At 25.4% G+C, this 25,086-nt stretch overlaps 1 protein-coding gene, 1 long non-coding RNA gene and 1 other non-coding gene across 3 annotated transcripts; 1 reads left to right on the top strand and 2 right to left on the bottom strand.

The window, feature by feature from the left end:
* Positions 1 to 5,345: 5,345 nt before the first annotated feature.
* Positions 5,346 to 5,418, bottom strand: Trnar-ucu. The gene has a single exon. It is a non-coding gene; the product is annotated as a tRNA-Arg (tRNA).
* A 438-nt stretch (positions 5,419 to 5,856) lies between these two features.
* LOC113559073 lies at positions 5,857 to 6,673 on the top strand. Its single transcript, XR_003405824.1, has 3 exons — positions 5,857 to 5,937; positions 6,365 to 6,507; positions 6,582 to 6,673. It is a non-coding gene; the product is annotated as an uncharacterized LOC113559073 (long non-coding RNA).
* Positions 6,674 to 16,049: 9,376 nt separating this feature from the next.
* Positions 16,050 to 24,824, bottom strand: LOC113557081 (AP-3 complex subunit delta-1). The gene is made up of 19 exons (XM_026962382.1): positions 24,729 to 24,824; positions 24,526 to 24,621; positions 24,327 to 24,455; positions 24,123 to 24,263; positions 23,797 to 24,066; positions 23,664 to 23,737; positions 22,854 to 22,903; positions 22,622 to 22,671; positions 21,756 to 21,804; positions 21,546 to 21,691; positions 21,341 to 21,489; positions 21,044 to 21,274; positions 20,838 to 20,988; positions 20,554 to 20,774; positions 20,327 to 20,486; positions 19,653 to 20,267; positions 19,430 to 19,570; positions 19,210 to 19,347; positions 16,050 to 16,691 (listed from the first exon to the last, which is right to left on the bottom strand). The coding sequence occupies exons 1-19, from the start codon at positions 24,822 to 24,824 to the stop codon at positions 16,311 to 16,313; spliced, it is 3,288 nt and encodes a 1,095-aa protein (XP_026818183.1). The 3' UTR covers positions 16,050 to 16,310.
* Between the last annotated feature and the right edge of the window lie 262 nt (positions 24,825 to 25,086).

Here is a 25,086-nt window from a genome sequence, read left to right as displayed (position 1 = left end):
TATTTCACAAGAGCTTTGTACGTATATCAAAAACCCGTATATAATATTAGAATAAAATAACCTTTTTCAAACTAACAAGTAATTGAGAAATATTCAAAACCTATCCGATGCTTTGTACACTTTTTTAAATCCCTACAAAATCTTGTTATGGTACTTTCCTAGAGGGAACCCAATTTAATATAAAACGAATCCTAAAATACTTTGAGCTTGAAAATACGTGGAAAAAACAGTTGACCCAGAATATTTAATTTCTTTTATAGGTATATGCATGGTGATGAGATAAATTTAAATGTTTTATTAATTATCGATCAGTAACAAATAAAAACTAGTTTTATAGTTGACTTAACTAGATTTTTAGTTATACAAACTATATTTCAGACAGAAATATTTAATATAAAATTAATTTAAGGTTCATATTTCAAATTAAAAAAAAATTATTCTAATTAAAATGTTAGTTAATATTATCCTTGTTCCGTGATTCTTAAAATATTTGAAGTAATTATAACGAAACAAATTTCTTCAAGTCTAAATATATGTATTTTAACACATGTTAGCAAGAACAGAAATTATTTATTGTATATTGTCTATATCTCGTGCATAATATACTATAGTAGTACTATACTGTATAATCTATACAGTATAAAGAGTACCTAAAATTTAGTAAAATTGTACAATCTTTATCAAATTCGTGTAGTACCATTACTAATATAATAATATACTAATATGTCGATTATGTATTGTAATTAATATGAATATATGGTTCATGAATATTAATATGAATAATAATATTATATTTTTAAAGTTTTTATTTCCATATAATTTACATATATATAATATACTTTAGATGCTTCGCAATTTTCAACTATTTGAGTTGTTTCTTATAGTACATTAAATCTAGTTGATACATTAGAAGACAAAAGTAAAAAAATGTCTGTTTTTATTAATTTTCGGAAAAAAAAATAAGGAAATCCGGAAATTTTACGATAATCCAATTTTTGAAATAAAACCAATTTTGTTTTTTTTTTTCAAACTCAAAAACGAAATAACTGTAGATCTTTAGAATTTTCACGAAGTGTTTATATTATCATCTTCTATACAAACTACAAAGTATATTCTTTTTTATACTATTTTTGAGCTATTTAAAGGCAAAAAAAATTAAATTGTTGATTTTTTTCTAATCGGAAATAAACATTTTATTGCATATAAAATATTTTATAGGCTGATAGCCCGTCTCCGCTTAAAATCGTTCTTTATATACAATGATATATAATTGAATTTAAATTTAATACATCCATTACAGTGTCCCGACTTAATCCCAACTGTACAACAGAATAGGTACCCACTTACCCTTTCTTTTAATGGAATCAAACTTATGACGATATTGCTAATAAATGTATACCTACCAAACAGTTTAAACCCACAACTGTTGAGCCAATAGGAATAAGAGTAATATGATAAATTTTTTATATTATGTTTAGTAGTTATGTATTAGAAATTAATTATAAATACTTATGTCTATAATAATTTATGTTTTAAATAATCCGTGATTAATTGTAATAGTAATATTAATGAGTAATGTGATAAATTATCCAATTAAAATATACACCAATGGCCAGTGCAGACACCGGTTTTAATGAGGAAAAAATGGGGAAAGTAAGTAACCGCTATCCTGTACTACAATAAGTAGTAGTGCTAGTAGTTAGTGTATTTAAGAATATTTAAGTAACTTTAATATTTGTATTTAATTTGAATTTAATAATAGTATTGCATGTAAAAAACTATTGTGAGCGAAAACAATCTGTCAACCTATATTACTAAGAAGATTTTACATTATTTCTATTTCTATTAAAGTAGTTTAATTGATTATTAATAATGTATGGTACATTGAATTAATTTTTACCAAAAATACTACATTGAAACATTTTATTGGGAGCCTAAAACTTACAATAAAACACGTTCAAAGCACGTACAAAAAGTGTTTTAAAATTATATCAAAATAACTATACAATCATTATTATTTATTCAAATATTTAATATTTTAGATTTTAGTTACAGTACATTTAGTACAAACTACTTATGGAGACCTTTATATTACATTTTCTATCCTTTTAAATATAAACATTGAACATTTAACTACACTACTATTTACAGATGTTTGTGATTTTGACGTATCTTAATATTTAAATAACTATATATAAAAGCAATTTATTTGAAACCTATTATATAAAAATTTTTAAATTTCTAACCGAGCAAATAGTTTTTTTATCGACATTTATAAAAATATCGAAAATGTTTAAAAAATACTTTGAAAATCGTATATTTTATATAAAATGCTTATATAAATTTTTAGTTATTTGTTTTTAAATTCGATAAAAAAAAACATTATTCACATTATTGGTTTTGCGTTAATTTCCCGTTTTCCTTAAATATTTTTTTTCTTGATTATTTTAAAAATTCCTGGACATTTTTTACTTTTGATCCTTTAAACTTTAAAGTACTAATGAGATCCAATTTTCAATCCAGGAATCGCCTTAACAATAAAAATCGAAACATTTTTACTGCCCATAAAATGTCCGTCCCTCATTTATTTTATACTGAGTTACTATAATTATGAACGGAATACGACCATAATATTACCCTCAATGATAAATAGTAGTACGTAGATAATATATTCACGTTTGTCTTGCATAATTTTTATTTCACAACCATCACTAACAGTCAACAGACAATGTTTTCCGTCAAATATTTTTAACTAACCATTTTTTTTTTTTTTTATAGTGTCAAAAATACATCTATTGCAGAAAAAAAGGTGTCGCGTGTATTATTACTCCCCAGTTAATAAATAATCGTACACAATTATAATATGAAGGTTGTATATTAAGTAGGCACCCTTTTTTTTGTCTATGGAATAAATTCTAAATTTTAGCAGTCTCTTTTTAACGACCCTCTCGATGTCATAGGTATTTCTATAAGCTGTTATACACTTATACATATAAAGTAATTGTATTTGCAGTTCAGCGTAAATCTTTAGTCTTTACGGAGTTAATAAATTTTATTGCACAACGAAATACACTTCATTAATATAAATCTGTTATGTTATTTTATTAATCTTGTGAAATAACATAGGAAATTAAAATATGGGTTTGTTTTCGAAGCTCGTGAATTATTCAATTTTCGAAACTTTAGGCGCACAAAATAAAATAAATATAATGGCTCATTAATAATTTCCATTGAGTCATTGTTTATTGATGATTAAATAACTGCAGAAACTGTTTGAAAACTTTGCATATTTACAGTATACATACTTATACATATTGTAATTGGGTGTGATTACTGTATAAATTTTCAAAATTCTATATATTAGCGCAAAAGAGACAATTTTTTTAAAATTATGTATAAAAAATTAAATAATTTATACATTTCTGCAGCCGACTGTTTGGCCAATTCGATCTATCTGAAATCATAATATTATGAATGTTATTCAAAACAAAAACCAGTACATCAAATTTTATTTTATTTCGAAACGGATAACAATATAGTGTAGTTGTGACTTTTTTTATCTGTTCGCATATATAATATATTATTATGTTGTTTAGAAACTTCATTTTCACTCGAACGCTTGCTTTAGCTAGATCCGCGGGTTGTACTTTCGCTCAACAAATGCAAAACTGAAAACAATCGACGCCTAAGTCGCACATAAATAAAATAATAATATCCACTAAAAGCTACACAATTGTACGGCGTACTACGTGTATATATGAAGTGGGTATAGGTATTGTTACTCAACTATACTTGAAACAACTCGTAACAACGGCGTGTCTTGTACGCCAAAATGGTAGGTATATGCAGCAATTATGTAATGTAAGTCGCCAATACATCGACATAAAAAAAAAAAAAAAAATTTATAAAAATAAAACAACGCAACGTGAGTTATGTATGATAAATCACCATAATAATTAGTGAGTAATGTTTGATATTTCGACTTTAATCGACGGTCGCGGTTAATAATATTATGATGATAGTAGTGAATTTTACACGCCTACACAATCCTTCGATTGCGCGCGAGCGACTAAGAGGAAAAGACAAAGACAGATACCTCACTTCAGAGAGGTAGATTTGAACACCGTCGTCGAACATCATCGCTTGCTCTTTTCCGCGAATATGAATTAAAATATTATAATAAACTATATACAGGTATGTGTTTTATGGCTTTGTAAATATTTAACGTATTTTATCATATATACATAATATTAATATAATTATTATATAATACAAGTATCGCTTATTCATCATCTTATATTAATACTCACTATAGAAACATTATTTTCAATAACATAATAAATTATATAATGTTCCACGAAAACCCATCCATCGATTAACTACGATCGAGAACGGCATTTTTAGTAATATGATTAAGAACATAGGTACTCAATTTATAAATTTGTTTTTAAAACGTTATTTTTATCGAACGATGAGCACAATATTTATTTTGATACATCTCTAGATATAAACATCGAAAATCCAATTCACAGTTTATTAATTAGTTTATTTAATTCAAGTTTAATAAACTAGGAAAATGGCATAAGCTGTTTTTTGGTTAACAATTTAATTTTTAAGTCATAAAAATTCGAAGATAGTTTTTAGCATTAACGTCGACACGTCGTTAATTAGCGCTACGACGAAACAAAATAAAAAATAAAAAGAATTACCGAAAATTAAAAGATAAAATTGTAAGCATTTAAAATAAATAAATAAAATATGTAATAAAAAATGCAGTTAATTTATCAAAATAAGAATATGTTACTGAAATCGTGTATGGTAACATATCACAACTTATTATTACTATAATATATATATAACTTATATATTATTAATATTTTTCATTACATTAAAATTTTCAGTTTAAAAAAATTCAACAAGCTGAATCGTTCGGTAGCCAATTAAATATTATGGCAACATTGCACGTAAATTCGTTCTTAATCGTATTCGGTTTTTTTGATATTAAGCGGAATATTTGAATATTTAGTACACTCGTACATTTGCTAAATAGATATAAATTACTCTAAATGTACCTAAACATTATTCGATAGCTGTCCTAAAACATAACCATAATCTGATAGTCGTCACTGTATAGCTGATATAATATTATTTGATAGTCGATCACAACGACGTATATGCACGTGTAAATATTATAAAACACTAAAATCGAATTTATACTTTTACTGTGTATACTTTAAAAATTGTAATTAACTAAAATAATATCAATAATATAAAAACTAATAAGTATTAAATTCGATATTTAGAAAATAACGTAAAAAAAAGTGCAAAAAATTTTTGGATGGAACCATCCCTGGTGGGGATCGAACCCACGACCTTTGGATTAGAAGTCCAACGCGCTATCCTCTGCGCTACAGGGACATCTGCGATCGTCGAGCGTTTCGAGACTATTTGAATGCCACATTTGATAATTGTATCTTGTATTGTTCGGATATATTATGCAATTTTACAACATTTTCTTTTATTATATTATAATATCATTTATTTTTCCTATTGCTTATGCATCGTACAGTAATATTTCATGCAGCCAATCGACAATAATATTTAATATTTATAATTTAAATAATAAAAAATAAAACATATACCTTTAGTCATGGGCCATGGCACGAGTTAAATGCTTAGATAGATCATGTAATAAAGTTAAAAGTATATCTAACTATCTAAGTACATAATATTTATTTTGTCCTCTGTTATGGTCACTAAAAGATATACCATCTACTTATAGTAACTATATATGAATAATAGTTATCAATTATCACTTATCTGCTCCACGTGATTACCGTGATAAACAATAAACTTCAAAAATCAAAATTAAAAACTCGAAACTAAGACAGAATGAAAATATCTTGTAACGGCATCATTTTTAAATGAATAGAATTTGTAAGTTCCAACATTTTTTAATATTTTCATGGGCCTGGTAATGTACATTGTACACTAACCAAAACAACATTCTTCCTAAGTACATAATTTTTTGCTTAATTCTTTAATTACCTATATTGTAATTGTATTCAATTTTTGTATATACAACACAATCAAAATCTTAAAATTAAGAAAAATGACATTTAACCTTTGTAAAACAACAGTGCATTTTATTATATCAAAAACTTATAAGTTATAATACCTATGATAGCTATTAATAATTATGGTATAAAATTTATGTAAATACAATTTGGTATTTATTTTTTTACTTAGATATATTTGTACAATTTTATTATTTTTCTTGATTCATAAATTGTTTTATTAATTTATTAATTAGATACTTAAAATGTCTACTAATATATACCAACCCACTAAATTAATTTCACAGATGAAGATGATGTATTTTCACCAAAAATATTACATTACCATCCAGACCATCAAATAATAGTGTTAGGAAACTAAGAAATAACTTGGCCACAGTACAACACATATATTCAGTTTACACTTCATATTATGTTAAAGTGTTGTTTGGTAATTATATTACTATTTAGTTTAAATATTTCAATAAAAAATAAATTTTATTATTATATTAATTATTCATCCAGAAAGTGTTACTAAGTATACATTTGTGTAAAGTATTGAAAGAATGAGACAAATTCAGAAAACTGTTTTTTCCTTGACATCTAAGAATTTGCACAATTAAAACAATTTGTTGAATAGTAAGCATTTCACAATAACACTTCAAACACTGCAAAATGCATATTATGTTGTTTAGTAATTATACGTGTTATTTTATCAAATTATTGTTCAATTAATTGAATATTTTTTTAAAAGATTTTATTGAGGATCACTGACTTTTGACAAATTAATTGTTGGTTCCATATTAAACATATTATTAAAATCATCAAATAAACTTAAAAATGTAAGTTAGTAATTAACATACTAAGAATGATTTTAAGTTTTAATGTATTAACTAACTTTTATATTTATATCTTTTTAGGTTAAAATATGAGGAGGTAATGAGACTTTTAAAATAGTCCTAAAACCAATTGATGTGGATTGTTATCAATTCTTTATATCTCGAGATATATATAAAGATATTGTAATATCATTGGAAAAACTCCTGGCCTAAATAAGGCATTACTTTGAAACCTGATATTATTTAAAATTACTCATAAATTCAAGAAAATTAGTTATTATTATTATTATTTATTAGTTCATTTTTTGTATTGACCTTATACAATTTTTAGAAAACCATTAGTGTTCCATTAAATATCAAACAATATAACATAGGTATATTCTATACATTTACAAGCTAAAATTTAATAATTATTATTTAACTATTGAAATAAAATAGCACTTTTTAAATTCATTTTAGTATTTCTTTTAAAACTAGAGCATTGAAGACTACAACAATTTAAAATTTCATCCAACAAATAGTTGTGGACAATGAACATGATTAAGTTCCAACATTCTAACGTAGAACTGGTCATTTGATGACTGTATTAAAAAAACAATCTATAAATTAAATAATAATAAAGGTTATTCATAAATGAATTATAATAAATACAATTTTTAAGAAAATAAAAACTGATAATACAAGGAGTTGCTGAAATTATAATTTAATATTTTATTTTTTATTTTTTAATGTAATTATTAAACAAATTGTATTTATAATTATTATTTTTCATTATTATTCTAGGAATCAAATTATTTATTACAAACTCAAATTTTTAACTGTAGTTAATAACTTTACTAGACGACTAGCGGTGTTGTTAAACATTTGAGTATAGCCAATATGGGTATTCAACAAAAATGATTGAATATTTATCTACTAGAAGATAGAGGAGATTTTGTATAGCCCTGTCTATCATTAATTACACTTATGGAGTGAATATGGTATATGTAAACAACCTTATTAACATACTAATTAATTGAAAAATTTTTTATAAAATTATAATAATTCAATTATGATCAAATAAATGGAAGACAAAAATAATTAAATAAATGAATCAAAATCATTCTTTGTTACTTTTATACTAAAACCACAAGATTGTCCTATGCCATACTTAATAATATTATAACATAATCCTCACTACCCCGACAATAAAATATCTGGGTTTGACATTCAATAGACACCTAACATGAACTCAAAATCTTATAAATAAAATTAAATCAGTCAACTTCAGACTCCATTTGCTCAGCTCACTCCTCCAATTTAAGATATCCATTGACCATTACCAATAAACTATTAGCTTATAAAGCTATCATCGGAACAGTATGGTCTTATGGCATCCTCATATTATTAAGTTCTACCAAACCTAAAATCAATCAAGAGCATCATTTGTGTGTATGAAATTTTGTAATATAATTTTTGGCGCGCCAGTAAGTCTCGCAGCCACACTATCAGAAAAAAAATTAATTATTTTAATTGTGATTGATATTGAATAATGTAGAATCAGCTAGAGCAAATAGTATAGATATCCATAAGCAATGAGTATATTTTCTTACTTAAAGGCACAATGGTATCTATCCTCCACTCTCTTGTATAAATTAGTATTAAAAAATAATTAAACATTATAGGTATCTACTTTTAATTAACAATAATTATCTATTCTATAATTAATTTTATTAATTTATTCTAAATCATATTTATTTTAATGCTTATTAGAATTTGTTATACTTATTTAATTTTTACCTTAAAGTTTCAATTTGTAATATTGATTCATCAATAGTTTTAGCACTGCTTAGCCAGATTATTTTTCCACATTAATATTAGTAAAAAATAATCTTTTCATTATTATTTTTTTTAATTTTTCAACAAAAAAAAGGTAATTAATGATAAATTATAATAGATTAATCATTTCAATTTAAAATAAGTACCTACTATAATTTATTCCTCTTATTAATTATATATATAGGTACCTATTATATTAATACAAACTTATGATTTTGTACCTATGTAGCGATATTTAAGTGTTTTATGAATTTAAGACTTAATCGGTGTTGCAATATAGATAAAAGCTAAAAACAAATAAATTAATTAAGTCCCGAACACAAGGATGGCTTTTTGAATAATTAATACTATTAAAACTTCCACTCACCTCATCAAAGGGTATAACTTGAATCAAGGTGTTATGTCATCTAACCTCCTATTAATTATGTTAATGAGCCATTAATAATGCAAAGTATTTTGAAAAAAAAATAGTGGCCTGGTCAATATCTATGTGTGGGTACAGAAAACAAATTTTAAATGACACTCTTGAGATCAATTCTGGTTTTACGGTCAATCTGCCTTCGGCAAATTGTCTTGATCTCTGCCCTGTGGTTCATAAAAAATAACAATCTCCGCAATGACTTTACAAATCACAACACTCTCTCAATTAACCAAATCATAATACTACTTACATAGCTTTTCATTTAACATTGACCCATAATATAAATCCGTCAATAAACTGACTTTTCTCTTGTACCATCCCCGAAAACACGTAAAGACAATTAAAAATAAGGTGACTAAAATTAAAGATCGAACATTCTAACCTCACGGATGATACTACTGCGAATAATGCGAGTATACCCTCCCAAATTCACTTATTCAGTATTCTCGTCACTTCATATATTATTATTATATATTATACCTACCTATATAATTTATAGGATTCTTTATGATCTGGATTTAAATTTTAGCTGAGTGTCCCATTCAAAATTGAACGATACAAACTAACTCAAAAGTTTATACAAATAGCGAAATATGCTATTTTTATCCAAATGTGTAGGTATAAAAAAAAATTGTACAAATTTATTTTTGATTATTTAAAAACAACTGATTTGGGATCTTTTATTAAATTGTTAACATTTTTACTCAAAAATAAGCATATTTTATATGTATTACATACAAAAAATTATTAATATATCATAATAGTATATCCATTATTTAAATTTTTTTGGCTTTAATCATAACAGTGGTCCTATTCCTACTACCAATTTTCATTTTATATTAGACAGATAGGTACCTATATTAATATATTATACACAAACTAATTTATTTTTATATTTTTGATTTCTTTGTGTATACCTACTGGCTGCTGATAACAAATCGTTTAATTTTACACTATTTTAATAATTTAATATTTATGAAGTATATGGTTAATTGTATATTGTGCTATACAATTTATTGAGATTTGTGATAAAATATATCGCATATGTTTTCCAAAATATCAATTAAAAAACATGAATAATTGCTATTATATTATGATTTATGTTACAGAAGTTAAATGACCACTTGTACAAGAGCTGCGCAATCATTTAATCATATAATTCTGAAAACTTTCAAAAGAGAGTATTTTTTAAAAGCAAATTTTGTATCTTCATTCTAGATTTCTTGACAATTAATATCCTAATTCCTAATGAATCTAACAGCAAGTATTGATGATTGATAACAATTAAATGAACAAATTTATATTGAAGTTTATTATAATCAAAAAATGAATGAAATATAATATAATTATATAATTTGTATCATAATTATAATATTGTTTTAGGTACCTACCTCGCGAGTAAATATAAAGTGTTGCCCGACGTGTGGTATAGGGAAAATAAGTACATTACTGCAGTATTCCGTGTTGTCGAAAATTTATTCAGTATAATATAATAATTTTAAAATTATTATATTATACTGAATAGTGAGAGTACAGATAATAACTAAGTGCCTGCAAGCAGTGCTTGACTTGGAAAAAATGTAGTAAAAGTACTCTAGCTAATTTTAAAAAAGAAGCGTCCCTTTAATTTAAATATAACTCCCATAACCATGTCTCATGTAGCCATGTGGGGTTCACGTTCACTAAACAAAGTAAAGGATACGCTAGTGTATCCAAAAAATTTATTGTGGTACTTAGTCCCCCTCCCACAAGTCAAGCACTGCCTGCAAGTAAACAAAATTATTGTTAATATTTTCTAAATAGATCTTTTTTAAAAAAAAAAAAAGTTATGTCTGATAATTCAATATTAGGTAAGTATAAAATAAGCTTAGGTATAATTGAATAAATATTTTCAATTACATTTTCTTATCACCGCTAAATTTAAGTTCAAAGTATACATATAACTAAAAACATTTAATTGTGATAAACAAACCTTTATTAAATTAAAAATATTATTAAATGCTGTAATTAATTCAATAACAATTAGTAAGTATTTGATCGAGAGTAATATTTAGTTATCAAAATTAAAAACTATTAATATTAGATACAATAGTTGTACACAATTCGTCAATAATAACCAGAGCCGGATTTAGGGAGGGCCCAGAGGGCCTCAGGTTTCATCCCTCCACAAAATGAGAGACTCCACTTAATGGGATTTTATTCGCATCCTATTTCAAACACGATAAAATAATTGCAAAATAGATAACTTGAATAAAAATGTTCAATCATTGATATTGTCATAAGTATATAAATAAATGTTATTATTAATAACCAAAAATACGTATATTTATATATTATAAATGCATACAAATGAGTAGCAGGTATTCAAATATGAATTTAAAATCAATTATTATGGACTTGTAGAGTAGGATAAACCATATTGAATAATGTTGGTCATTTTTAACAAAAAAAAATAGCTTGTACATATAAAAATAAACGTGTTAATGTTGTAAAGAATTTGAATGGAACCCGATGGTCATGTCGTAGCTGTTGTATTTGATTATGATTAAATATGAAAGAAGCTTTACTAAAAATTTTAAACGATCTTGTCGATCTTGATCAAAAAGACATTATTAAAATCAAATCTAAAAAACTTTATGAATCAATATGTCAACTTAAAGTGGCATTTTATGCTATTTTTTAGAATGATATTTTGAGAGGTTTTAACTTTTGATTAACAAGCTATCTTTCACAAGACCCAAAAATAGTTCTTGTAACTGATGTAAATGCTCTTAATTCTCTTTTAACATTTGTTCGAGAAATACAAAACAAATATGAAGAGTACAAATAAATAAGCAAAAAGCAAAAAAAATATCACGATTAAAAGATTATGCGCCGATTCATAAACGGAAAAAAAATATAAGACTCATTTCATTTTTTAAATAATAATCAAACAGCCTCAACTCAGTTATCACCGAAAAACAAAAATTTAGATTAGAAAGGGTATGTGAATAAAATATAGATAATAATAAACGTAAAAGTTGTATGTCTATGTCCCCATTCCCCCGAATAATGTTATTAAACTATAACAACTTATGTTACATATCTGTTGTTCATAGTTTTTATTGCTTTAATTTTGACTTCTCTAAAGCATAAATTCTAAATTCCAATTTTCTATCCGAAACACCAAAACCATCCTCAAAGTTAAAAATCAAAGTATTTTTTCGATTACTTATTGTGTAGATCAATAAACACATTTACACAGGGGCGGATTACGCATAGTCAAGAGGCAACCTAGACACGTGCCTAAGGCGCAACATCTTTCGGAAGCGCCGCAATTTGTCAGTATATTTCTACTTTTATTTATATAATATAATAGTGTTGTAATTCCTTGGGGCAAAAAAATGGGAAGTCCGTCCCTGCATTTACAAAAAAACCACACGTTATAACTAGTATTGTAAGAACGATATATTCATCACTCCGCTCAGAATTTAAAACAGAAATAACGATTTCTATAAAGATACGTCCAGTAATTTACACCAATAAAATAAGTAGGTATAGTTAATATTAAGCAAATGTACCTTTTTATATATAGTCTCAGTGGCGTAGCCAAGGGGGGGAGGGGCTAAAGGGGCTTTAGTCTCCCTCCCCATTAGCTATATTTTTTATATTGTTTTGAAATATTTAAATTTAAATATGGAAATTGTCTTACAAATTTTAATTATTTAAAATATTAAATACGTTCGGCGATTGTAAGCTGCGCCCTTAGTGTAAAAAGGTGACATATGAACTGCACCAGGGTAAAATTTTAAAAATCATTATATTTTGCTATGTTTTGCCAAAATATCTTTAATGTAGGATTAATTCATTACAGCCATATAATATGAATAATTAAAATTAAAATTTAATTAAGAATTAAAAAAAAATATATAATATTAAAAAGTAAAATAATTACAAATATTACAAATAATAGCATATTGATGATACATATTCATAAATTGGAGCTTGACCACTATTATATTTATTAATTAAATAATTATGTAACTTACGCATTTTTTTTTTTTTTGGAATTTTAATTTTTGGTATTTTAAAGGATTCATTTATATTATTTAGTTTGACATATATTTCTATTTGAATTTCTTTTAACTTTTCTATATACATAAAAATATTTGGATGAGTTGTATAAAAGCTAGAATTAAAGTGAAAATGAAAAAACTTGCATGCATTAGTGGTTAAAGTTGGTTCTGCTAATGCTTGAACGCCTTGATATTTCAGGTGGATGCTTCAAGTTGTCGGGCGCAGTTTACATTATACCTTTTTAACATAGATAAGATTTCGGGCGCAGTTAACAAAAAAAAAGTTATCTAGGCGCAGCTTACGTATGCCCACCCAATACGTCAAGTCGTTAATATATATAATTAACGTTAATATGTTTCAGTATTTTTGTTTTTGATTTTCAATAACTCAAGTTAAAAGTATTTAGCCCCCTAACCCCACAAAAAAATCCTGGCTACGCCTATGCATAGTCTTATGACTTATGTTTTGACTTTGAAACGTATATCTAAACGTAGGTCAATTCTATTCGTTTTAGATCACAACGATTCACTGAGAACCCGTTGATAAATCGTCATTAGATGTTACAATTTCAAAGATACCTATAGAGTATAGGTAATTTTTATGTTATCTCATCGTCATCACTAACTGTTAGAAGTATAAAAATAATCACTTGACACTAATTGCAAAAACTTAAGACAGCATTATATGAATAAGTGTTGATGTTATATTATATCCAGTGCTCGACTTGATAAAATTAAAGTAGGAGGACTCTGTTTACTTTTAAAAAAAAAGCGTCCCTATTACTTATTTAACGTTATTGAGCTATGGGGGCTATGCCCCCACACCCATACTACCCCTCTTAAAATCATGAAAAATATTTGTAAATAGGTAATCAATTAGAAAAAAAAATAAGTTAATATAAAACATAGGTAATTAGTAATTATTGTACCTGTTATATATATTATATTAAGAAATAATAACTAACTCAAAAGGATAATAAAAGTAAATAAATAAAAAAAAACATCGATTTTTAACTATTTATTTTTTTAGATGCACGATTTTGAAATAATCCATAAGACAAATTATGATGGTGTTTCGTGCATTTTGATAAAAAAGAAAAATGATGAAGCGTCCCGTGCGTTTCCCTTAAAAATAATAGTAGGGGTACGCTAAAATTTCAGAAAAATTAGTTGGGGTACTCCGTCCTTCTGCCCCACCCCCCCCCCCCAAGTCGTGTATAACGTCGATAGTTTAATAATTTGTTTTAGATTCGTTAACTGTCTCTAACGAAAGACAAAAAAAATGGCGTTAGCCATTGACATTTTTAGTTGCTTGTTGGTTTGTTGCATACAAAATTTTACTATATAAACATTATAAACTATTAAACTAGTCTAAAATTTTATAGAAATAGTAAAGTATGCTATATTTGTTCCAAAATTTCTTATGTTCAAATAATCAAAAATATAAAAGACGATTTTAAATCAATTATTTTTGTAAAAAAGACTTCAATACTTTTTAATAAACTTCTCTCTAATAACACATTTTTTTAAATATTTGTACTGATTGTAAGCTATAGTCTGTGCCTGGGTGATCATCCTGTGATGATGATATTCTAATAAATAAAAACTAATAAAACCAAATAGCAAGTACAAAACAATGGCACCACTGAATTTACTAAATCTAAATTTAGTAAATTTAACAGGTATTAATATTTTAGTATCGGTTAATATACGTAATACCCTGGTTTAAGATATACAGTATAAATATAGAACACAGTGAAACCACTGAAGTCACTGAATATCGGACACTCTCGATCACCAAAATTTTGTCCGTTATTCAGAGGGGGTAAATTTTTGAAATTCATAATGGAAAATGTGTAAAAGGAAAAAATATGTGCTTGGTTAAATTAAATTATAATATTATTCTTATAAAATGTTTTAATGGTATAATATTTTAACAATATATATTTAAATAAATATAAAAAAAAGGAATGCATACATACACAGATAAATTAAATTCAATTTGGTATGAACAAGTTCATTATCACTATACTAGTGTAAGCGCGTTTTTCTGTGGTCGTTTTGTTATTACATTTAAATTAAGACAAAAATAGGTGTTCACTTTTCTGAGGTTTTCCTATTGAAAAATAATGAAAATTTTCACGTTTTCAAAAAATGTCCACTATTGGGATGTATCTATAAAGGTAAGTTTCACTGTATTTTAAACAATGCGTAATATGTGTAGGAATGAATTTCATTAGATTTTACAACTTATTCATATATTTATTGAATAATTGTAAAAATTTAAATTTATAAAAACTTATATATTTCAACATTTATTATTTGATCTAAAATTGTGATGCAACTTGTAAACTTTCCATTGATTTGTAGAAGAATCAAGGAACCAAGGTATACGTTTTTTAAATACTATTTGTTATTTAATTTCAAACTTTTACAAATGTGATATAAACTTAATTAGATGATAGTTATTTAAAAAAATTGAAAGTGTTTGTAAATACTAATAAGTATTAACAAATAAAAAAAAAAAAACGTAAAAAAAAGATCATTCATAATAAAAATCTTGATACTTATAATTCATGAGAAATAGATATATGCTTAGTTTTTTGTAATAATATTAGAATTGCAAATTGACATTAAATCAAATAAATGAATTATGATAAAACAATTTTATTGACAGACTTGGGAGACTTATTAACCAATAACTAGATTTTTGAATGAAACTAAATAGTTAATAATAATTTAATAATTTTTTTCTAAAAACAAATAAAATTACTAGTTAAATGTACTCGACCAAAGTCCAATTTAGTAGGAAATTTGATATATTTTTAGTCATTGATAATAAAATATAAAAACATATTTTGTTTTGTATACAAATATAAATATGATCTGTAATTGATTATTTCTTAAATTATTTAAAATATAAATACATTCTAAGTAAAAATAAATTAAATTCAATATAAAGGCAAACTAGTAATTTTTAACGAGTAATATAAACAAATTTTTTTTATATTAACAATTATTAAACAACCTAAAATGATGACTGGCATGCCAAATATGGTTAAATGTCATCATTTTAATGTAATTGATCAAATAATGAATATTAAAATAGTATAATATTTTGTTAGAGGTTATATGTGGATTTAATTTCATTCATTAAATTATCAACTAATGTTTGCGATGTACATTTTGCTTCAACAGAAACATTGTTTAAATTTGATTTAACCAATAGACATAGTTGTTCACTAGATGCGTTGGAGCCATAAAGTGAAGCAGTCTCGCCAACACGTTCCACTAATACTAGATGGAGTTTAGTGGAAAACCAATTAATAACTTGATTAAAATTAGAGCCTGACAATGTAATTGACGATTTGTAGATTAGTTGACCATTGCATAGTAGCTCAACTAATGGTACAGATGGAGCAGCTTTAAGAAACATATCTGAAACACCTACGGACAATCGCCAGTCTAATTTGTCTTGGTGAAAATTGTCGTCTTGAAAAATCTAAAAACACACATACATATATAATAAGCATTTGTAAACTTGTATATATGTTTATTTAGTTATTACAAACAAGGATTGATAAAATAAGCCCCAACATCTGCGGCATATTGTTAGTATTGGTAATCAACACTGCACTGTTGCCATTAAATGTCGCGTTTGCAAACCACAAAAAATGGCCAGTGGCTGGATGGCCGAACAAAGTTTAATAGATGTGATAAAGGGTTCATTAGTCATGACCATGACTATAATAGATTAAAATAAAATGTAATTTTTTTCTCAATCATTATTCAATAGATAGAAAATGTTACAATAGTGATGTCACATTATGTACCATTACTGATTTTGAAGTGGAACAATGTGAGCAGCATTAAAATTTAATGTAGTTAAAGGGCCTAATGTATAATTTTTAACTTTTCACAATTCTATAGTTTTAAAATAATATTTTATATTTTAGTTGTTACTTTAATCATCAAGAGAGTTAATATAGTGAATTAAATAAAAATATACATTATACAAAAACTCCCAAGCCTTTATAGAATTGTCAGATTTTGATAACTATTTTTTTGTCTGAAAGAAATTGACTTTGTACATCCTACATTCAACTATATTGAACATTGAAAAAATTAAAAATTATCTATTTTTTAATCCATTGTTGGTTGCATGGCTATCAAAAAGACCAGTAATTCTGTAATTTTGATTTTTAAATTATTTAAATTGTAGTTTGGTTTTGTAATTCTTAGTACTTTTTTAACATACAGAGATAATTCTGATAAATATCTAACATAAATATTTTATTATCTATTACTGAGAAGTTATTTTCCATGGTTACGTGTCAAAAACACCATGTGCGACTACTTTTGTATGATATAATTGTACATTTTTATTATAATTTATCAGAAAAATATATATTTTTAGCTCAACATATTTATAGGTTTTAAAATGGCGCCTATGTAATTCTTATCTATTTATTTTTGAAATACATAACATAGTATTATGTTTCAAATTGAATATCTTATCGACAGCTCACAGTTAGTATGGAAGATATAAGGCCTTAGTTCATATTTTTTGGTTATCTACTTTATTTTGACATTGACAATATTCACAAACTGTTGTGCTGATTTATCCAGGTACTTATTATACTATATTACAAGAATACAATCTTATTTGTAAACTATATTTTTTTTTTTTGTAAAATTTTTATTCATAAAAATTAATGATGAACTAATAAATTGTATGTTTGATAAAATGCATAGTGGAGAAGAAAGAAGAATTTGAGTTAGAAGAAAATGATTTTATGAAAAGTAATGAACATGATAGCGAGTCAAAACAATCAAAAGGTGAAATGAACCATTTGTTTGGTTGTTTTTTTTATAATTCAAATAAAAAAAAATTAAATTATGATTAAATTATCAAAATTTATAACTATTATATAAAAAAAACAAAAATTTTAAAAGTACTTTTTTTATTGTATTTTCACTCAATTTAGTATAGTAAAATGTATATTTCTATTAATATTGTGTTAAGAGAATGTTATACCCAATATACTCACATATGTTGTCTCTGTCTTACTAATGTACATCATAGCAAATTTGCATTCAGCAGAACATATTTTATGTTGTTAACTTTAATATTGGAGTCAATTTACCTATTACTAAACTGAAAGGTAAGAATATTATCTAGGATATGTCATATTTTATTTGTTTATTTTGATATTATCATTTTAAAGTTGTAATATTTTACATAACTACAACTCATTTTAAGATGATAATATCAATAAAAGTATATTACATGTTCTAAATAATATTAATGACCTTTAAGATTGATGATAGATAAATTAACTTCAATATTAAAGCTAACAACATAAAATGTGTTCTGCTGAAAGCAAATTTGCTATGATGTATGTAAGTAAGACAGAGACAACACAAACAGGTATAGCGTCCTTTTAACATACAAATGTATGATCTAATCTTAAAAAAATGTATGTATATTTCAATCAGATTTTACATGAACAAATGATCACGTATGACTAACCAAGTGATGATTTTGGTGCGACTGATATAGGGTTAAAGACATATTAAAATGTTTGAAATTAAAATATTGAAAAATGGAGTTCAATGCAAGCTATAGAATATTTCTCTAAATATATTTTGAAGACATAAAATAATTAATACACGATGATCTATTAATATTTGTTGTAGATCCATGTTTTTATCGGAACATTTAAAAAAAAATTAACCACTCATGCAAAATTGGGTGTTATAGCTAGTATTATATATTTGTATTATGATGAATTGTAATTAATTTTATGTGGTAATATTCTCAAGTAAACTATTTTCAGTTTAACAAAATCAAAATTAAATAATTAAAAATATAACTGAATTATATTTTATCTACTTCGTATATTAATAAAATCACAAAAACCGAAAAACCTTTTCAATTTATTTTTACTTCAAATATTTTAAATATTTACTAATTTTTTAAATTATAAAAGTATTAATCTAAAATACTTATTACGTACTTGTGCCATATATGTCAGTGTCCCTCGAAGAGTATTTGGAATAGATATATTTTCTACTTGAAGAGACAAGTCAAATTCGGTTAATGAACCACACTGTATGTTATTATTGATTTTATACCAAGATAAAGGTTCATTTTTCTAAATCATAAAATAAATTTATAATAGTAAGTAATTAATAATAAGCAATAATTTGTTATTCAGATTAAGGTGATATATTTACTTCATCTAAAAATTGAATGGCAGTGGAATTAGTCACATCAATTTCAATGTTTTTAATCAAACAATTATTACCCACATTTGTGAGACGAAAGAACACTGTTGCCGAATTACTTAATTCATTTTTTGGATCTATTTTGTACTCCTTAATGATGAAAAATAGGAAAAATTTAAATTAATTCAAAACAATATTAATATTATATTATATTAATACTATTAGTATTTACCAAAAGTATGTATTTGTCCATTGCTAATTTGCTAAACGATAAATCTTCAGCTTGTACAATTTCTTTGGATGGTGTGCAAATCCCTAATGCTTCTTCATAACCTTGTTTAATTTCAATCAATTGTTGATCGCTTTTATCTAATTTTCTTAGCTTTTTTGATTTTTCACTCTTCTTCTTTTTTTCTTTTTCTTTCTTCTTTTTTTTATGTTTTTTTTCTTCAACTGGTGGCGGACGTTCAATTTCAGGAACATCTAAATCAATATCTAATGCAGTATGTGGGTCATTTATGTCTTTTTGTACATCTATAGCCCCATCAGAGTCTTCAGCACCATCTGGCATTTCTCCTATATCCCGATTAACTACCATTTCAATTGCAATTTCTTCATCTTCTTCTTCGAAATGGTTAAGTCCTTTTTTCTTTTTTTTAGATTTTTTTTTATCTTTTTTTTCCTTTTTTGCTTTAATGTATTTGTCAGATGATACAAAACCAGATACATTTAATGGGGTTGGCAGATCTATGGATGTGATAGGAATGTCACAAGTTTGTTCATTACTTGAGTTTAATTTCAAATAATTAGGATTATTTTCTTGTTCATATAGTCGAGCTTTTCTGTTCTAAAATAGTAGATAATATTTTTTAATTACTGAAACATTATAATCTAAAAATTATTTACCTTTTCTACTTGATCTACTGTACTTGCTATGTTTTCTTCTTCTTCTTTCTTATCAAAACCACCCAAATTAAAAAAATTGGAATGGTCATCAGACTGATTATCATCTTCACTTTCGGAAGAACTTTGCAATGGCTCATTGATCCATTGATCCAAATCCAACCTTAGTTTTGAATTTTTATTTAAGTTATAGTTAATTTTAATATAGTATTAACTAATTAAATACACACCCTTCTGGTACTTGCACTTTGCGCTGGGCCTTAGGAGCAACCGGATTTAATTCTCCATTAAATAAATATGCTACTTGTGTGCATATATCATCAGCATTACCATTTTCTAACTCTTTATGAATATAACTAATTAACTGTAAAGCTGCACTTGCACGTTCTTGAACTTCTAAATCTCCACTAGATACATATTGTGCCAATTTATCTGATACTCGTTTGCACACCTATACCAAAATGTTTGTTAATTTTTTATTATTATTATTATTATTATTAAATAAGAATTATACCTTAATTGATTGTTGAATATCTCCTTTAGATAATATTATAGATAATACTTTCATTATGTTTTGCACATAGGCAGCCTGAATATGACCTGGTAACGAATGTACTTTGCCAGTTAACATAGAGAAAAGAGTTTCTTCTGGTTTTTCTAGTTCACTGTAACAAATTATAATTTATAAAATCTAAACAGGCTTGAAAGAAAACTAATTACTTGGCATATTCTCCACATATCCAAGCTGCAGCATAAAGCACATTAGCCATATTTGAACCACCAGAAGGTTGCATAAACATATGAGCATTATTAAGTAGTAAAGACATCTGTCCAACAGCAAATGGCCTTATAGCCTTAACTCTGACAGCAACATCCAACATTTGATGTGCTAACAAAGGACCATGTTTCATCCCTTCTACTCGTGCCAACTCTACTAAGACACTGACATACCTGAAATTAAAAATTTAATTAAAATTAAAATATTAAATTGAATGTATAATATAATTAAAATCAGACCATTCAAAGCTTGTAATAAAATGATAGTTATCTTGTGAACATATATCAATTATTTTGACAAGCAACTCATCTCGATAAACTGTGCCTTCTGCTTTGTCCATATGAACCATAAGTTTTTTGACTATTTCCATCAAATTTTTTTTTGAGACCTACAATAAAATAATAATAATTAAAAAATTTACAAAAAGAATTGTAACAAATTCACCATTCCATAAAGAAGATCTAATGCTCTAAGTCTGATTGATTCATCTTTGTCATCCAAACAGATCATAATCAAATCTTTATGAGCTTGAACTGACTTAGGGTGAGTTTTTAATATTTTAGACATAGCTAGTAAGCCCAAATATTTCACTAAAACATATATTTAGTATAAAATAAGATACTATAAATAAAAATAAAACTATGATATACTTACAGTTCTGGTCAGAATCTTCAATTAATATTCTTAATTTTTGAACACATAACTGAAATAAAATTTACTATTTAGTATATTATGTTATTATTTATTATATTAATAATATTATTTTCATAGTATGTTTAAATATGTTTTTAAACACTTAAAGTTGGATATTTTTTTATTTTTAAAATTTTCAACTTAAATTACTAAAATAATTGTCAAGCTATCACAGTCACTGACTAAAAGCTAATAAAATAAAAAAAGGATATTCCCACTATTTCATTTTTCTTCTTAATAAATTACCTGGCTAATAAAATAATAAATAATAAGTGACACATCGATGAATTAAGAAAATTATTAAATATTTTTTATGAAACTTTAAAATACAATTTAGATTAATTTATAACATTAAGAGAGAGTAAATATTTTAAAGTACAAATAACTTACTTTAATCATCTATAATGTAAAAAAAATATATATGATGATTATCTTATTAATTTTTTTATATTTAGGCTAAATAATTTTTTAAAACATATACTATGTTTATTATATTGGGTTTTTCACCTTGTATGTGCACATATTTTTACCTTTAATAATATATCTATTCAAATTCTTATTTGTATGTATACTCAAAGACTATATTATTGAATACTTTCTTATACTATTTAAGGGATCCAAATGATTCAAACTTTTTTTTTCTATTTTCTATAAGTGTACTTATTTAAAAATACATAAACTCAAAAAGAAAATGAATGCATTATTAAAAGAAAAAAGAAATCGTACATGCTTGGGAAATTACCTTATATAATTACAATACAATAATTATTTATAAATAAGCCTGTATATTAAATAATTAAATTGCAATATAATAAAAAATATATTACTTGAATGGAAGCACTATGATTTGGCATACCAGATGAAATTGAGATAAGTACTGTAAAAATTAACATAGTATTAAATAATAAAAATTATATAAAAATAAATTTAATATAATCTAAAAATAGTAAATAGTACATAAAATATAACAGTGAATGCAGATTTGTATTCACATATTGTTATTCAAATTGTTTAAAATTACTAATTTTTATTATGTAAAAGGTATAAAAGGGTACTTACCCGCGATCACAGTATTAATGCATTCATATAATAATGACATGGCTGAAGTACTGAAAAGAAACAATCCAAATTTAATAATTATTTTAAAGATTTACTTTTATACTTAAATATTATATATTTATATCATTACATAATCAAAATTATTTTACAAGTTCAAAACTATTGACTAGTTTATCTAATTGGACTTATTTGGATTTTATCTAAACATTTTCATTTTAACAATGAACACAACAATTTGAATGGGTTTAATTCTATAAATGTTTTCAAGCAAGAAAATATTATATTTTAGGAATATGAATTGACAACTAGTTAATAGGTATCCTAAACATACAAAGAAAATTTAGAGGAAAACTTTAATAATTATTATACACGTATTTATAACTTAAGATTTTACAGGTTATTATTTCTAGGGAAATAAAATATAAAAATGAATCCATAATTATGAGAATCCAATCAATACTCAATATTGAATACTAATCTAGATATACAAAGCGTATTTATATTTTTACAACCCTCAAACATACCATCTCCAAAAGTGAGAAATATCCCTGAATTTATTTTGTCCATCTATAGGACTATTTGATAAAAGTGAATTGTTTTTAGTAAATCTATTATCAGTCCTAATCCTACAAAAAATAATCCTTCATATTATATTTATTGTGCATGTCTAAGATTTAATATTTTTAGAAAAATTTTAATAATAATTTATTTTATAAAACTAAAGAGAAAGACTTTAAAAATAATTTGAAAATATCAATTAAAACCAACAATAGATAATATCAACAAATAAATAAATTTAAGTGTTTTTACCTGTGGATTAAATTAGTTAGCGGCTCTATAAGTTTTTTTCCGAGACGTGGTTCAAGTGGGGTCAATGCACCAAACTAAGAAAAATTATTAATGATAATCATATACTAAAAATTATTGTACTTGAAAATATTACCAATTTAATTATCTTGATCAACATCCAATTATTAGTAGACGATGTCATTAATTTAAAAAATACAGGAGCTAAACTCAAGTAGTTTTTTGGATTTTTTCTAGCTAATTCACAGACTACATTAACAGCAGCTGATTGAACACCACAATCCATGTCTTCTAATTTATCTTTTAAACGTGGAAATGCTGGTCTCAGTGCTTCCGGAAATCGTAGAAATACTTTATACATCATTAGCACAGCCTTTTTTCTTAAATATGGTTTTGTTGAAGACAACTACAAAAAAAAAAAAATTACTTTCCATTATAAGTACTTATTAAAACATTAGTTACCAATGTCATTATATCATTAGCCAAGTCTCTTGCTAAATCCGGACTAATAAAACAAGCAAGTGCAGAAAGAGCAACACCAGCATCATATTGATTTTGGCTATTCAAATCCTTCCGTATCATATTTGTTGTAAGCATCAATAACTAAAAAATATTACATTTATACACAATGTCCATAGTTATTAATAATAAATTATTTTCACATACGTCTGTATCTGTGTGGAAGCTCTGAGATGAAGCTAAGTACCCAATTCTTTTGTATGTAAATTTTGAAGAGCTCATAACTTCAATAATGTTAAATCCAGCCCAACTAATATCGTATCCTAACATTTGTAACTGAAAAAAAGTAATAAAAACATTAATTTGATCTTCTGAAAATCTTATTTTATATTAACAAAATTATTACATATGTGAGTTTGGCCACAGCTGTCGCTTTAACTGCTATATTCTCTTGCCGTAATTCCTGCTTAATTTCTTCCATACATTGTGCAATGTATTTCGCCTGCACCAAGAGAGTAATTATTAATTAAATTCAATAAACAAACACATTAATTAACCATGATCTTAAAGTTAACCGATTTTTTTTTTCCCCCAGTTCAGTTTACGTACCTCATTTTCCTTACTATTGCGGATACCGCGTACAAGATCAGTCAAATTCTTGTCAAACATCCGTTCAATGTTGCCTCTGACTTTTTTCAAAGCCATTATTATATAAAAAGAAGAAAAAAAATAAGCAGACAATAAACCACTTTTTACGGGTACCTAAATGCTATTTTAATGACAAAATTTTAGCATCTGTTGTCGTGAGCCGTTTATCGTTTATTATTTGTAGCTTTTGCCCAGTGCAGAAACCGATGACTATATGTTACAATAATGAACAAACATCGTAATCATCCGCAACACATCGTCGAACCCGCAAGATTCGGAACCTACCCGTTGTATTGCATAATTATTATTTAATATTATT

This window comes from Rhopalosiphum maidis, chromosome 1 (genome assembly GCF_003676215.2).
Source record: "Rhopalosiphum maidis isolate BTI-1 chromosome 1, ASM367621v3, whole genome shotgun sequence".
NCBI classification, from domain to species: domain Eukaryota; kingdom Metazoa; phylum Arthropoda; class Insecta; order Hemiptera; family Aphididae; genus Rhopalosiphum; species Rhopalosiphum maidis.
The sequence above is the reverse complement of the archived record's forward strand: the minus strand, read 5'-3'. Positions and strand labels throughout refer to the sequence as shown.

Coding starts and splice junctions, on each gene's coding strand:
- LOC113557081 (XM_026962382.1), bottom strand. CDS start 24,824: ATGGCTTTGAAAAAAGTCAGAGGCAACATTGAACGGATGTTTGACAAG. Junction 24,264..24,326: donor GCTTCCACACAGATACAGAC/GTATGTGAAAAT, acceptor AATATTTTTTAG/TTATTGATGCTTACAACAAA. Junction 19,348..19,429: donor CCATTCAATTTTTAGATGAA/GTAAATATATCA, acceptor TTTATGATTTAG/AAAAATGAACCTTTATCTTG.